The 17,552-nt window shown below is 36.3% G+C and overlaps 1 protein-coding gene across 1 annotated transcript in view; it reads right to left on the bottom strand.

Annotated features, from left to right (window-relative positions):
* The window catches only part of cpne2 (copine II), a 40,443-nt gene that overhangs the window by 11,867 nt on the left and 11,024 nt on the right, over nt 1-17,552 (bottom strand). Inside the window, exons 3-14 of the mRNA XM_046864024.1 lie at nt 16,445-16,624; nt 15,997-16,071; nt 15,827-15,898; nt 15,647-15,730; nt 12,387-12,476; nt 11,210-11,308; nt 8,847-8,933; nt 8,322-8,381; nt 3,996-4,129; nt 3,815-3,869; nt 3,120-3,171; nt 2,836-2,969 (exon numbers count right to left, since the gene is read on the bottom strand). Coding sequence (XP_046719980.1) covers nt 2,836-2,969; nt 3,120-3,171; nt 3,815-3,869; nt 3,996-4,129; nt 8,322-8,381; nt 8,847-8,933; nt 11,210-11,308; nt 12,387-12,476; nt 15,647-15,730; nt 15,827-15,898; nt 15,997-16,071; nt 16,445-16,624 — 1,122 coding nt within the window. The remainder of the gene's footprint in view (nt 1-2,835; nt 2,970-3,119; nt 3,172-3,814; nt 3,870-3,995; nt 4,130-8,321; nt 8,382-8,846; nt 8,934-11,209; nt 11,309-12,386; nt 12,477-15,646; nt 15,731-15,826; nt 15,899-15,996; nt 16,072-16,444; nt 16,625-17,552) is intronic.

The raw sequence follows: 17,552 nt of genomic DNA, 5'->3' as shown, positions 1-17,552 counted from the left end.
TGTAAATTGTAAATTTATGCCATTAGCATCATAGCAAACCTTTACTTTTTTATTAATCAATTAACACATTAAATATAAGTAAGTATGAAAGCATAAATCTAAGGGAGTTTTTTCCTTGCCACAGTCGCCATGGCTTGCTCATCAGGGATAAACACACATCGTTCACCTTAACTGTTACATTCTGTAAAGCTGCTTAGCACACTCATTAAAACAGAGTACCAAAACAAAAGACATACATAAAAACGGTAGTAAAATCCTAGCTCCTTATGTTAGAATGCTAATTGAAAGAGGGTAAAATACAGCTGTGTTTGTAGATAAAATTCAAACAATAAAGCTAGTAGAAAGCACTACTGACACACCCCCAGTGAGGATAAGCTGTCTATATTCACTACTTTCCAAATGAAAGAACAGGCAGATGCCTTTCAGATCTCTCTCTCTCTCTCTCTCTCTCTCTCTCTCTCTCTCTCTCTCTCTCTCAAATTACCCATTAAATACATCTGACACAACACTGACTGACATTTACTATTTACTGCATTGTCAAGACAACTCACAGCAACTAAGTAGCATCATATAATAATATAATGTATTTTTCTATGCCTCCCGATTCATGTTTTTGCTTTTACATAAATATCCAGTGTAGTGTAGCTCTAACTAAAACATATAAAAATCTATTTAGTTGAGAAATATTCGAAAGGTCCATAAATAATACAATGAAAATAATGCAATTCAATGCTCAAATTCCTTTTATGCCTTACCATCGATTATGGCTTAAAGTCCTTGACCCACTAGATATCACTAGATTAAATTTTTTTTCTATTTATGTTCACGCAGGAATCAGCCCCAATCAGCATCAAATCTTTAGCACCTATTTCCCGGAACACACCATGGCAAACAAATATGGCAATCACAGACTTTAATACCACAACCACATTACACACTGGGTTTGTCTCAATCAGCTCCATAGCACTCTAGGTCAGGAATCAGTATCGTGAACCCTGGTTAACTGAACATCGGACACTTAACTCAATCCTCACCGACATGACTAATGAATTTCCCCATCAGTCACTGTTAAAACCCAAACAAATACACTTGATAAATATAGATAGATAGATAGATAGATAGATAGATAGATAGATAGATAGATAGATAGATAGATAGATAGATAGATAGATAGATAGATAGATTTTGTCCACCATTTTTTCGAATTTACATTTTATTACATTTTATTTTATTTTCGTATTATTAATTGCAGGACCTTTAGGGATCCAAAGTTCTTAAAATTGCCTTATCAGTTCTTAAAACCCCTTATCAGTGCCCTGACTACTGAACTAGGAAGCTGATTAAAACACACTCACTGACATGTTGACCTGCAACTGATTTCTCACACAGGACACTTGATTTCAGACATTAGGATGCTTTATAAATAAAAACTTTCATATATTGCAAAGGATCTGCTCGACTCTGTTCTACAACTAACACACCAAGCCTTCTTTCCTGTGTTTTCTCTGTTTGTAAATCACCTGATCTTCTGCAACTTTTTGTATACTAGTTAGAATGTTCAAGTGTTTTTTTTTTATCTGTCTGTTATTTGTCTTCTTTAATAAAAGCATTACCAGCAACCGCAGCTGTTTGTGCCACCTGGCAATCAGCCACTGTTGTCTATCAAGTTTTTTTTGCTAAGCTCAGAAGTAACACATTCTTGTTTCCTAACAGCATGCCAGACAGTTCATTATAACACAACTCGTGTTTTTGGCATGTCCCTGATTAAATCCCTCTCAGACTTCTCTGGGGTACTTTCTTGACAACAACACATGAGCAACATCTATCGTCTCAATTGTAAAAGAAATTGCACAAAATGGCATATCTATAATAAAGTGTAATTAAATAATAAATAATATTTATTGCGTATCCAATTAATGAGCAAAAAATAGCTAGGAATTTAATCAATTATGGATGATGTAAACAGAAATGTACAACATCCTATCATACAATGTACAGAGGTACAAAAGACAATGAAGCGCAATGACATAAGAAGCATACGGTGCACTAGGTCAAGCAAAACAAGACTACAAGCAATAACAGCAAGATCGCTTAAAACAAAAATGACTGTCAAAGATTCGTTGGAATGGATCCTTAAATCCTTGTTCATGTTACAGTATGTGTCTACCAGCTTCCTCTAGTAAAGCCCTCATTCACTATGAGCCCGCACAGCAAGACGAGTCTGGCCAGTGAAAAGCCGCGGGTCTAGCTGGATCAACAGAGCAACATTGTTTTCATTAGGCTAAGCTCTGCTCTCAAAGTTTGGTTACACATTTCTGCACATGTTGCAGCCACCCAGCACACTGCCTACTTTTCACAGACCCACTTGGCAGCGCCTGGAGTAACACAAAGAGAAACACTGTTCCACCAGCAGAGGCGGGTGGAAACTGTTTCTGAAGGGATTTACAGAAGGTGGGTGTGGATCCATTGCAGTTTCTGCTGGAGCTCTTAAAAAGGCAGGAATTCGGAAGCCAAGACATGAAACGTAATAGGATTCCATAAAAGTAATTTGTTTTTTTAACTATTGAAAAACATTTAAATATTTACACTCAACGCTTCTTTTGTCTTATTATAGGAGTGCTGAAGGAGTTACTATACATTTTTGGTGCCCCTATTAATGATTAAGTGCAATAAAAAAATCTATTTAATTTTTAAGCTGAGATAAATGAGATCTCATTGCACCAAGATAGCGTACCAAAATTGTAATTGTAAAACTAAATTATACAACAATAGTATAAAATTATTTGTGTAGCATGTAGCTTGTTCTTTAAGAATGTTGAAGAATTCTGCTCTCACCGCTGCTGTGTCTTGTTGCAGGGCCTGTGTGGCGAAGCGTGCCACATGGTTGATTATGGGAGCGAAGTTAGTTGGCCCATAAAAGCGAATGTGAGGTAAACAGGTGGAATACGCCTGAACGATGCCTTCAACACCTGCACATATCAGAAATGTTAGCAATTAAAGCATTTAAACCTACATAATTATAACCTATTGTAACCTACGCACAATTACAATATTACCAATCCACCAATTCTATTGTTAGATATATAAAACCAAAACCAACAAGTGTAGTATTGTCTCACCTGTGCAGAATGGATTGGTAGGGTCAAAGTTGATAGCAAATTCATGGGACACCTGTAATATAAGTAGATTATTAGAAAGGCCAACACTTTTATAGCAGCGTAAACACTTTAAGAGCCCTTGTTATCCAGTGTATAATGATTTGGATAAGAAGTAATTTCTCCACTCCAGTTTTACCAGATTGCTTCCAACATCTTTGCATTTTTAAAACAGTTTTTTTTCCCACTTACATTATGAAATGAACTTAGTGTGTATATTTCTGTCATTAACACACACACACACACACACACACACACACACACACACACACACACACACACACACACAATACGCACACACATACAACACATGCCTCTATTTTGCTCTTCACTTTCCTCTCTCACTTGTCTTTTTCATCACTCCAGTGCCATGGCAACCCAGATGGGATGACAGTTGCATAATCACAGGGATATGCATGTATTACACATTTTGTTCATCTCTGCCATTTCAGAATTTAATTCAAGCTTCCCCAATTCCCGCCTGCAATTCTATTTTACCTCACTTACTAATTTTATCTTTAATCTGGTGCCAACACCAAAACACAGGAATTCACTATCGGACGAGTAAAGAAAACATTACCCACACAATGCACATACACATGCACACACACACACACACACACACACACACACACACACACACACAGACACTTTCTCACCTTCCAGTCAGGCGGGAGTTGAGCACCAAATCCGAGTGCAGGAAACATTTTGTCTCTGAGGAAAGAAAACAGTCACCATATGTCTGCCAACACCAACAGTCTCTAACTACTGAACAATTGGAAACTCAGTGAAACACTTCTTGGAATGAACAAAATGACTTTGCGTAGCACAGACGCTTACGAGTCATAGTCCTGTATGATCTGTCCCACGGCCCAGATGGCGGAGAGATACTCGTTGCTGCCCATTGGGTTGATGTAGTGTAGTGAGGACGGCTCCCTGGGGTTCCCATTAGAAGCTGTGAAGTCAATGCCAACCTAGTGGTACACACACATGCATACAAATATTTATTAAATATCTCAAATTAGCCATAATCAAGCAAGTTATTATGAACATATTTGCAAAATGCAGTGCATTATAAACACACTTGGAGCTTGGATGCTGTATTACAATTATTACTATTGTGTTAGACACACATTAGGCAACAATGCATTATCAGCCTGACTGGGCTGGATGACTTCACTCGCTCACACACACAGACACGGCAATGCTCTGTGAGCCTCCTTTACTTGGAGCTGGATCAAACACTCTCAGCAACAGGAGGTGTTGTCTATGTTAAAAGAAGGTTTATAAGTGAGTGCCGCTCAAGTTGAGCTCTGACAACTCTGTCCTAAGGCAGTGTTTATCAACCCACTGTAAGGCGAGTGCTAACCCAAGCTGTCACGATCCACACTACACACCTACTTACTGTACCAACATCAGAATCTACCAGTAGCTCTACTTCTAGCCTGTCAGGTGAAAAGGGAGAGGAGGAGGAGAGGAGAGGAAAGATGAAACAGGAACAAAGAGATGATGAGACAAAGAGAAGTGGATGGAGAGAAATAGATAGATAGATAGATAGATAGATAGATAGATAGATAGATAGATAGATAGATAGATAGATAGATAGATAGATAGAGAGAGAGAGAGAGAGAGAGAGAGAGAGAGAGAGAGAGAGAGAGTAGATTTTGACTTCGCTAAGCATTTTAATGCGATGTTGCTTTTTTATACTAGGGCATATAATCACAAGCTCTGCCTTTTATTCATCTCTTTATTTGTAAAGTAATGTTATACTGTGTTTAAAATTTTAGTATTTTCCATTTCAAATGTGAACTTTCCATCAGTTAAGAATAGATAACTATTATTATTTTTTTAATCATGATCAATTGTATTAACAATTAATAATATATATATATATATATATATATATATATATATATATATATATATATATATATATATATATATATAATGGAATTTAGACCTAAGATATCAAAGATAAATTACAAAGTGCATCCATTTTATAAATTAATTTATTGTGATAAATAAAGAAATACTCTCCTAATTACCAAGTTAGATGCTAATGTTCTGCCACAGACAGGGAGATAGACAGGGTGTGAGAAACATACATAGGAAAAGATAGTAATAGATAGTGACACAATGAGGGTGCCATTTCATGTGTTGTGTTCATAGTTGGTCCTCCGAATGCACGCAAAACAGCAGTGATATTACGGGTTGTAAAATGATACTCTCATCTTTCTGTCAGTGTATGAAACATGTTTTTTTATGCAAAACATTAACATATAATCTAACTATTATGCCAATAAATGAAAGTTATTATAGGAATAGTTAATTTTAGTTGCACTGTAAAAACTCTGAATTATATTCAATGGTCTGGATTAAGACTTTCATTGTGTTGCACAAAGAACTTTTCTTTTACCAGGTACTTGTATATAATGAAAATGATAATTAGCCTCTCAGTTTAAAATCAATCTATCCTATCGATACTAAAAATGTATTTGAAAAAAAGAACAGTATATACATTACATGTGAACCTTTTTAAAAACTATTTGAATCTCTAAATACAGAACCTCTTAATAAAAAGAGTGAAGCTTTTTTTTTTTTGTCATTTACAGAGCAGCATTTATTTTCTGGACAGATATTGTTCCAAAAGACAAACGATATTTGTGCTAAACATCACCACCTTACTATGTCTGAGCCTCAGTCAGTTTTCACATTACATCTTTACACAATGCTTGTTTATTACCAATTCTGTGGAAATCATTTTTTTTGGTAATAAATATAACCTCATAAAAATATGTATCTGGTTTTCTATTCATTTGATGCACTTCTCAACGGACCATTGCTGTGTAGTCCATCATGCATTGATTATATTTTTTCCCATCACCTTCACTGCTTCCAATGCCCACGCAAGTAGATGTTCTGTTTCTGCTCCCACGGTCTGCTTGGCTACTGCTGAACCTGTGACCTTTCCTCTTCCAGTGCTGCTGAACGTGCTGATGTGCTGGTTAACAGCTCACATGCCAAGCTTAGTGAACTCTTGTATTGTTAATGCAACCAGAATATGTTTGCACAGTTGGAGACCTAATATCCCTGCTAAACGCCTCCATTTTATCCAGCAAAAGACTAACAGCACATCATGGCACAGTGAAATATTTGTCTGTTTTCATTTCAGCCACCTTCTTTTTGGCAGCTGCCCTTATCCTGAGCGACTTACAAAGTGCTTTGATGTCTCCATCAATAAATACATTCAGATGCTGGTTCATAAGGGACACAGACTAAGAATACAACCAGTCTTAAGCTGGAAAGGAAATTGTTAGAAAGCAAGCTTGTTACTTTTCCCTTTCTTCCTCCATACCTTGTTTTTATCCCTTCCATTACCCTTACCCTTTCCTTATTCACCCTTTACTTCCTTCCTTTCATTGTTCCTTCATTGATTCTTCCTTTTCATTTTGCCCTACCCTTTAATACCACCCCCACCCAACACACACACACACACACACACACACACACACACACACACACACACACACTCACACACTCACACACTACCCCGGACAATAGATTAGATTAGAAAATGTCAGCAAAAGGGATTTAAGAACTGAGATGTAATATTTTTGTGCTTCTCCCTGTCTTATAAAAGGACGAAACAAAGAAGAAGCATACACATTACTTGTTCTTCTGCACCTTAAACATTTCCTTTTCTAAAAGAGCATGTAATAAAGCAACAAAAACCTGGCCTGCATAGCCTTGGAAGTACATTCAAAAATGCTCATAATTGAGCTTTTAATGGGTACACATGATGAAGGTACATTAGAACAGCTTTCCTCAGACCTTCCTTCAGCTCTCTGAATCTCTCTCCTGTCAGTGCTCTTTCAGTGTCACTATAGCAACCCATGCCTTTCACTCACTTTCTGTGTCATTTGACTTGAGTTACATAAAGGACCATGAGAGGAGACTCTTCACTCACACAATGTGAAGAAAGAAGTCAGAGGAGCATCAGCCTCCACCATGCACCAATCAAAGCGCCGAGATAAAAATTGCATCAGAAGCAATAAAAATAATAAATATTGAAACCATTTTTTGGAGGTAAACATGGTCTCCATGAACACATAACATGAAATAAAGTAATACGGTGATGTATTATGCACCAGTGTGGTCATAGCCTAAGAAATCTAGTATTAAGCATTCAATTCCTCCTATATATTACAGCATTTGAAGTTGTTCCAGATCTTAGCTTGGAAACTTTAACTAAAGCAAAGATCAGTGTGATTGCATTATTAACCAAAAGAGATGATGAAAAAGTAAAAAGGTATTGTACCTGTGTACTCCCTCATCAATTGTGGTGCGTGTGTTTTGGTACTGTTCTGCACTGTCCCTGTTCTGGATGTCTGTCCTCTGAAAATATATTCCCTTTACCCATAACTGGGTTGTTTGGTATGCTAACCAAAGTCCCATCACTACCAACCTATTTTGTTGACCTAGTGGCTTTTCTGCCTCTCCTGGCAAGACAACCTGTCCTGAATACCTTCTTTTCTTCTTTCCCTCATTCCTTCATCTCCCTACCTTGATACTTTCTTATTGGAAGAAAGGTTAAGAATTACTGTCCAACTGGATGTTGCAGGCTGAGTGCCCACTGTCCTGCAGTGCAAAAGCATTATCACATACTTTTTCTCTCTGTATGTATGTATGTATGTATGTATGTATGTATGTATGTATGTATGTATGTATGTATTTATTAGTTTGTTTATTTTTTCGTAATTTCTTTTCACTTTTTTATTTGATTTTATTTACATTATGTTTTTCTGTACACCCTTATTAAAGATACTATTTAAATGGCATAAAATCTTAAACATAAAACTCAGTATGAGGAAGTTCACTGCTGACAACACATAACAACAACCAAAATAAACAGAGCTAAATAAAATGTTCCATGATGCTCCTGTTGGTCCTCAGTAGGCTACTTATTTGTGACACAGTATTAGTATGATGTCAGTATGTATACTAAAAAAGGGAAGAGCAGGTTTAAAAGGTTCAAACATACATGCAATGCAGCAGATTAAAAACAGCACTACTAGATTGCACTGGATTGTGTGACATCTCAATGTAAAGTGACAGAGAAGATGTTGATATTACACTTTACTAAACAGGAAACCAGGGCAAACTCACAGTGAACATAAGTTGACAGCCTCCCAGGATGTAATCCAAGAATGAGTAATCCCTCGTAATCTGAAGAGCATCACGCAAACACACAGTCAGTAATACAATTCTCTTTGACACATCCTTGCAGGTATAACAACACAAGAGCAAACACATACATTGTCATCATGTAGCCCCTCGTAAGTGTGTATATGTGTCAAGGTCATACAAGTTACACAGCTAATTACTGCAATTAATTGAGTCATTTTACCACTTGGCAGAGCTCATGGGAATTCCACTCAAGAATTATATTTTAGGAGTAACGTATACAAGCCTTGTGCTTATATTAGCATTATGTGTTGTTTACAGGGAATTTTGAGCCATTACATTAATCCCTGCCTACAGTACTATAAACATTTAATTATAACTAGGGTAATAAAAATAAATAAATGAAATAAGAATACTTTTAAAGTAAAAGTAGTTTGAAAAACTATTTGAAGTTCATTGTCAAATTCTAAAGCTACTGAACTATAACATGGAAGTAAGAATTCTTACCTTGCAGGACTTCAGAATAATAATTCCAGAGTTCTTGTAGTTCTTTTTCTTCTTCTGTTTCTTCGGATTGATGCATTCAAACTCCACCTGCAGCAGTGAAGCATGTGATGAATAAGCAAACCCTGACACATTTCACAGGCTTTATCTACACAGTTTAGTGTAGATAAAGCCTGTGTCATTCAGTCTGAGGCTTCAGGAGGCTTGTGCTAACCTTCGTCTTTGGGCTGCATTTGTGTGAGTAATGGGTCTCTATGAGAATTCTTGACTGGCAAAGTTTGACAATGCAAAACTGAAAGTTATAGCTTTATCTCTGGATGCTACAAAGAATGCACACTGGAAACTTCTCTTCTTACAAAATGGTATATGCGATCATTTTACCATACGACTTCACTAACAGCTGAAATGGTTGCTACAATAATGAGTCACTACAATATTTTATTTGGCATGCCTGCCATACAGATAATAAATTAATGCAATCTTTTCAGCTAGCCTTATTGTCACAGCCATGCTGTTATAGAAAATTAATCACCTGACCAATATCATTTGAGCATAAAGTGTGGCTGAGCTAAAATTCTAATAATGATAGAATGTGGAAAATGGTGACAAGACAAAATATTAAAAGGGTGGTATACACAGAAAAGTTGTTTTTTTAGTTTTATGTCTTAAAATAGAAAAAGCCATAATTGTGTGAAATATTCCAGTGCCTAGAGTTAATATAACAGAAGCCAAGATCCATTTCAGAAATATGTGAACCCTAAAAAAAGACTACAATTGCCTTGAAAGGTCAAGCTATGGTTGTGGGTTCTGCCTACTGTTGCTTCCTGTAAGAATACACACTCTCAGATGTGATATGCACCACACCATGCTTGTTCTTGCAAACAGCAGCAGATAAACAAGAGCGATTTCATCAAAAGAAAAAAAAACTCTTTCTCTCTCTCTCTCTCTCTCTCTCTCTCTCTCTCTCTCTCTCCTTATTCTAATTTCTGCTCTCATTCTTTCCTATCTCTCCTACTTAGTCTGTCACACCCTCCACATTTGAGTGCATCTCTGCTCATTCTCTTTTTTTTTCAGCTTCATTATGCCAGATAATGAAGCACAGACACCGTTCCAACAACGTGCAGAGGAATGAGTTCAACAAACCCAAGAGAAATTATATTTCCTTCTCTGTGCATGTGCATTATGAAAGTAATGACTTCAGTGTGAGGGAAATGAATTGTTAGTCAAATACTGCAGTCAAGTCAAATATATGCCAATACATTCAGGGGCCTTTTAAATGCTATACCAATATTTAAGCCCAAACTATTAAAATACAGTTAAGATATAATAAATATTAACACACTAAAAAGAATAAACAAGCTACAATGGTTAGAAAGAAAAATTAGGACTCAAGATAATTAACAACAAAGCCATCAAGTCATCAATTTAAACAGATTAACATACAGAGAATGATCAACTGTTATTTTTAAACCATCTTAGATTATTGTATTGACATAAGATTTACATTTCAGTCGCCCCAGGCTTGCTCATCATGGAAAAATACACATTATTTACCGTTATTCTTAAATTCTGTAAAGCTGCTTTGAGACTATGTCCATTGTGAAAAGCTTTATACAGGTAGACCCCAACTTTCAGCGTAGATAGGGACTGAAAAAACGTTCGTAAGTCCATCAGGTCATAAGTCAAGAAGAATGACTAAACTATGATGCGTTTCAAAGCAGACATAAAGAGACACTGTAAATCTTATCTTAATCTTATTATTAATGTATTTTCGAAACATTGTAAGTCGAGTGGTTGTAGGTCAGGGTCTGACTGTAGAAATAAACTTGATTGACTTGACATTTCCCTTGATAGAAACAGCTCTCTCTCTCTCTCTCTTTCTCTCTCTCTCTTTCTCTTTCTTTAATATATAAAATGTGTGTGTGTGTATATACTATATATATATATATATATATATATATATATATATATATATATATATATATATATATATATATAAATTTTGTTTGTTTTTTACAATCTTTATCATATTATATTATCATGTAGAGTCATTTTACAACCTTCAATCTTTGTCCACACAGAACATTTAAATGTTCTTATTTGTTGATGTTTTTGGTTTTGCACATCTGGATGCCTACTTAAGTTTTTCTACATTATCGGTTTTCAGTTGAACTAATGATGTCATTCTTTCACAGCCAGCAGACCACTAGACACAAACTAGCTCTAAAGCTTTACTTTACCTTTAAATGTGCTAGCTAACACCTTTAATTCGTAAAGTTTTAGTTCCAGGAGAGTAAAAAATGTTTTAGAAAGATAGATAATATAGATTAGATAACTTAGGGAAAGATAATTTAAGCCCAACTTACCTCTAAAGCGTTCAGTGCTTCACTCATCTTTGTGACTGTGGTCAGAAATTCTCCAATGAAGTCGTGGCCTCCATCGTTATCGTAGTCATAGCATATCACCTGATTAAAAAAACATTTCCTTAGAGCAAAACACTATTGTGCTCAACACTGGAATACTTAGACTTTTGTATCTTCAACTTAAAATGTTTTGAAACAAAAAAAAACCTAATCAGTAGGACTTTTTATTGTGATGGGTTTCTCCTGATCTAAAACTTTTCCTATTTGACAGGTAACATTGGTTTGTTACTGCACCCAACTTAATATCCTTACACACCTGACATGGTACTGTGTGCAGTGATGCTATTAGAACAATATGACATGCTATAGACATACAAATTTTACTGACCAATAAATCTAATTAGTGTTAATTCGAAAAGAGTTTCCTTAAAAACTGGAATTTTAATACAAATATAAACATGGCCATAATATCTCAGGTAAAATTTTTAGAGTCTACAGATAAATGTCAATAAATGATGACACTTTTCTGGAAGGTAGCATACATTTTGGATGTGATGGCAGTTATTGTAGACCTGTGCACTGGTGAATCTGTTCTGTATTACAGAATGTCTTAGCCAAAGGGCATTAATAAAGGAGGGTTCGGATGATTGATTTTTTATTTTTATTTGCCGTGACCATAACAAAACAGTTCAGTATTTTACTGGGTTTATCAACATGTCTGCAATATACATGTCTAGCAAATGGACTTGAGATACAGTAGCTAGTGGCAAACGATAATGTTATTTTGTTTTATGCTGCAGCTGAAGCTTAATTTGCAAGGTGATTTAAAAAATGTAGCTTTTTTCTAAAGCTTTTTTTTCTAACAAAAAAGCATGAGTGAGCTAAAAAAAACCCTATTAACATAACTGCAAGAAAATGTTTGGACTAAACACAAATCACAGCTATTTTCTTTAAATAGTTAGATTTAGATCTTTAAATGCAGCTTGTGCGGTAGTCTGTTAAAAATTTTGGAGCAGCTAAGAGTAGGACATTTGTTACTATTTTTAGTAACAAATAAGAAGAAAGTAAACATTTTAGGGGAAAGAATGTTTTGGATTTGGCATGCCAATAGCAAAAAAAAAATACTTCTGATTTTTTTATGATTGGCAAGTTCTACCAAAGTGTCCAAGAAAAGACCTACCTTGATGTTTCGATCCACATCCCCATTGCAAAGAGAAATCAATGGCACAGTGAACGGCTTCCATACAGGATCCAGAGTGTTCTTGATCACCTACCACAGAGCAGATACACAAATATTACATTATGGTAGAGATTACAAAAGTACACATGCTTCACTCAAGTAGACGTACAGATACTCATGTTTGTTAAAGATGCCGGTAAAAGCTGAAATAGTAACACGTCTTTTTTAATCAAGTAAAAGTAAAGAAGTTTGGGCTTTAACATGTACTTAAGTAAAAAGTAGCCTACTTTTTTACTACTACTTGTTTTACTGTCACGAAAATGAACGGTAACTAAAAATGTTGTTACATAATGAAAGTATCCAGACCAAACAACCGTCTTATACAGTGCATCTGGAAAGTATTCACAGCACTTCACTTTTTTTTTTTTCACAATTTTTTATGTTACAGCCTTATTCCTAAATGAATTCAATTTATTATAATCTTCAAAATTCTACAAACAATACCCCATAATGACAATGTGAAAGAAGTTTATTTGAAATCTTTGCAAATTTATAAAAAAAATGTAAATAAAAAAAATCACATGTACATAAGTGCATCCTGTTTCCACTGAACATCCTTGAGATGAGCGATCAGCGGAGAAGGGCCTTAGACATGGATGTGACCAAGGACTTGATGGTCACTCTGGAAGAGCTCTAGCATTTCTCTGTGGAGAGAGAAGAACCTTCCAGAAGAACAACCATCTCTGCAGAACTCCACCAATCAGTGGCCAGACTAGAACCACTCCTCAGTAAAAGGCACATGAGAGCCCGCCTGGTGTTTGCCAAAAGGCACATGGAGGACTCTCCATGATTGAACTCTTTGGCCTGAAGCATGTCTGGAGGAAACCAGGCACCGCTCATCACCTGGCCAATACCATTCCTACAGTGAAGCATGGTGTTGGCAGCATCATGCTATGGGAATGTTTTTCAGTGGCAGGAACTGGGAGACTAGTCAGGATTGAGGGAAAGATGAATGTAGCAATGTACAGAGACATCCTTAAAGAAAACCTGCTCCAGAGTGCTCTGGACCTCAGACTGGGACAACAGTTCATCTTCCGTTCATAACAAAAAAGTGGCTGTGGGATGACTCTGTGAATGTCGTTGAGTGGCCCAGCCAGAATACTGTTAATATTTATGTATATGAGATTTCTTTTTCGTTTTTTTTTTTTTTAATAAATGTACAAAGATTTCAAATACACTTCTTTCATGCTGTTATTATCTGTTTTTGTTTGTAGAATGTTGAGAAAAATAATGAATTTTATCCATTTTGGAATAAGGCTGTAACATAACAAAATGTGGAAAAAGTAAAGCACTGTGAATACTTTCCAGATGCACTGTAGAACACAAGCAGAGCAAAGAAGATGATCTGGTAATCAGGAATGTCTCTGTACTCAGTCATGTTTACATCACTGACTCCCTCTTTGTCATCCACATTAGACATATTTCTTGATGCCTTCTACCTTGCTTGTTGTTAGCTTCATAGGCTAGCCTACATCTGTGGTGTGTGATAGCCAAGAAATGATACACCAATGGTAGGTTGAAAAAGCAGTGCAATGACAAGAAATAGGATGATGGGCTGAAAACGGCACGCAATGAGAAGAAAAAATATTGACCATGTCACCAAATAGATTAAAACTAAATAAACAAGCCTGGTTTGAAAATGTAAGAAGTAGAAAGTACAGATATTTGTGTAAAAATGTGATGAGTGAAGGTAAAAAGTTAAAGTAGTGAATAGTGAAGTAAAGTACTGATACAGTAAAACCCCATTGGACGAGCATAATTCGTTCGTGAAAATTGCTCGTAGGTCCATTTGCTCATACGTTCGAACTAATTTTCCCCATGAGAATTAATGTAAAATGATGTAATCCATTCTGAGACCTCATTCGATCGCTTATTTCTGCACTTAAAAGTATTTGTAGCCTATTTTAAAAAACAAATACACCGCAAATTACCGTACATAATTTTACACTTACTCATGTGGTAGTGGTTGATTGCGAGTGTGAGACGTACACCACACTCGTACTTTTCGACTATTTCTTTCTTGGTTTCAATGGTAATTCTATTTACTTTCTTTTTCCCAGCACCATCACTGATTTTCTTGAGACAGATTTCTAGTGAAATAAAAATATATAACACTAAAAAAGTTAAGCTTTTGCTGCACTAAACAAAACAGACCGAGCGAAATAAGATGAACTAAGCAAATGATGCTACCCTTGGCCGAAAGCGGGCAACCGGCAGCGTGGGTTTGCTCATGCCTTCGAAATTTGCTCGCAAAATAGGGTAAAATTTTGCAAGCAAGGTCGCTCGTATTGTCGTTTACTCGTACTATTAGTTGCTCATACAATAGGGTTTTAGTGTATCAGAAAAATCCACTTAAGTACTGTAACAAATTATTTGTACTTCGTTATTTCCCACCTCTGCTTTATGGCTGAACTATAAGATCATTAACAGTCATTATATATAGAGTAACTGTCTATAGTCCAATATAATATACAATACCAAACACTTTGGAGAAGAGAGTGCATGGACTAAGTAAGGATTTGTTTTAGTGTTTGCTTTAATGAAAGTTTTTTAATACAGTAAAACCCCGTTGTACGAGCAACCTATAGTACGAGCAAATGGAGATACGAGCGACCTGGCTCGCAAAGTTTTACCCTGTTTCATGAGCAAAATTTGAAGGCACGAGCAAACCCACGTTGCCAGTTCCCCGTTTTCGGCGGAGGGAAGCATCAGTCGATTAGTTGATGACGTATCAATCGGTCGCTCTCGTTGTTCAGTGCAGCAAAAACTTAACTTTTTTTTAGTTTTATATTTTTATTTTACTAGAAATCTTGAACAATGTCTCCCAAGAAAATCAGTGATGGTGCTGTGAAAACGAAAGTAAATAGAATGACCATGGAAACCGAGGAGGTTATGAGCGTGGTGCGTCTCACACTCGCAATCAACCACTACCACATGAGTAAGTGTTAATGCAAATGTCTTTTATTCCCTTTGTATATTGTTGTCGATGTATTTGCCTATACATTAACTTACAGGCCAATAAAAGAGCTCTGTCTATGTGGAAACCTAATTTGTTTAAGAGATGAAACTAATTAACTAAATTTATTTCTAACTAATTTCATAGGGCTAATTGTGGTGATTCATTTATTAATTTGTTTAATCATTCATTCATTAATAAAGAAATAACTAGAGAATTAGTTATGTACTGTTCTGTTTAGTACCTCTGTTCTGTGAACTAGCATCCATTTTCCATCCTCTCCTTGTTTGTGGAACTCCAGATAAGGGTCTGATTTACCAAAGAAATCCTGGAATACAACAGAAAAATACACATCAATAAAATGAATAACATTATTTTAGTTTAAGCATTGTAACAAAAAAATTCCACACATGCTTTTTCATACTTTTTTATCCAGCTTTCGGCCGCACATGGACAGGGTGATTATTCTGTTGTCTGATAACTCCTGGGCTGTTATCTACCAATAAAAACACAAATCTTGTTAAATTTACAAATTGCTGGTGCAAAAAACTAGTAGAGTTTAGAATGTTATCAGAGGAGGTCTTGAGGTTTTACCGTTACGGCTCCCTTTCCTGCTGGTTTGCCGTTGGCCAAGGTAAGAGGCCTATGTAGTTTCTTGTTGGACACAATCTGTGCGGTAAAAGATAGGCTAGTTAAATAAGGTCAAAAGAAGATGGATAAAGTCATACAGTGGATTTAATCAGTCAAAGATCAGGTAGAGACTGTGATTGCAAAAGCGTTAGCAAGATCAATGCAGGCTCATTAGCTACTGCTCACAGAAAGATGTGCAGAGATGACTGCATCTATTTGTGTATGATCCATCAAGATGCTGATAGACCGAAATAGTTTTGTATGTCCTATTTTTATTACAAGCTTGGCTATTTAAAAGTAAAATTTTGTTTAAGTCTAGATATGCAATATTTAACTCTATGCACTTAGCCAATAGCTTTAAATATCAATAAATGTACAATATATAGCAAACTAAAAAGCAGTGATGCAGTACCACTCCCAGTGTGCAGATAAACTCTCCCAGAAAGTCATGCTCATACAGCTGGCTGCTGCACTTGTCCTCATCAAACATGGCAAACTTCAGCTTCTGGACTTCCTCAAAATGGTAGTCTACCTGAAACTTCACTCCAAACACAGGGTTCAGATTGTTCACCGCTGTCTCAGTTCGGCCCAGCTGCAGCACAAATACACACACACACGCACGCGCACGCACGCACGCACGCACGCACGCACGCACACACACACACACACACACACACACACACACAAAATACACATATAAGTTACTTAGCTCATCTCCTAAAGACAATTTCATCAGCAATTTGGAGCACTTATCCTTATAGATAAGACAAGCTGTGCTTCAGACAGTCTGTATTTGGTGGGAAAACGATTGCTATTGATCAGAGGTTTTTCTCGACTGCTTTCTGTTTGGGCTTTGTGATGCAGTCGAACATGCTTTCAAAAAAAAGAGGAGACATGTTTCTGACGTAAGATAGCCTGGCTTATGGCCATTAAACAATTAGGAAATGTTAGAAAGAGATTAGAGAGAGAAAGGAAGGAAGGAAGGGAGGGAGGGAGGGAGAATAGAGGAGGACAGAGATAGAGAATGATACAGAAAGAGTAAAATGATCAAATGTTCAACTATTTATTGACCAAATGCTTGCCAACAAGCAATCCAAGGCAATATTGCAAACACACAAACATGCTCACACACAAATGCATATGTGTATACACCCAAGCAGACCCCTAGATGGGACTGAACATATGGGCTGAGATGTGATGCTGTGTGTACAGTTCTGAGGAAAAACATATTTGCTTGCCATTCCTCAGTGTTTGTGTGTGTGTGTGTGTGTGTGTGTGTGTGTGTGTGTGTGTGTGTGTGTGTGTGTGTGCGTGTGTGTGTGTGTATGTGTGTTTGTGTGTGTGTGTGTGTGTGTAAGAGAGAGAGAATACATACATACATACATACATACATACATGCTTCTATTTCTTCTAAAAACAACCAAGCCTGTGACAGCTTTTCCAGTTGCTATAAAGAATATTCGCTCTGATATTATAAACAATTTATCAGTCATCTGCCAATATTTGGTGACCCACAACTA

Source organism: Silurus meridionalis, chromosome 13 (assembly GCF_014805685.1).
Source record: "Silurus meridionalis isolate SWU-2019-XX chromosome 13, ASM1480568v1, whole genome shotgun sequence".
NCBI lineage: Eukaryota > Metazoa > Chordata > Actinopteri > Siluriformes > Siluridae > Silurus > Silurus meridionalis.
The sequence above is the reverse complement of the archived record's forward strand: the minus strand, read 5'-3'. Positions and strand labels throughout refer to the sequence as shown.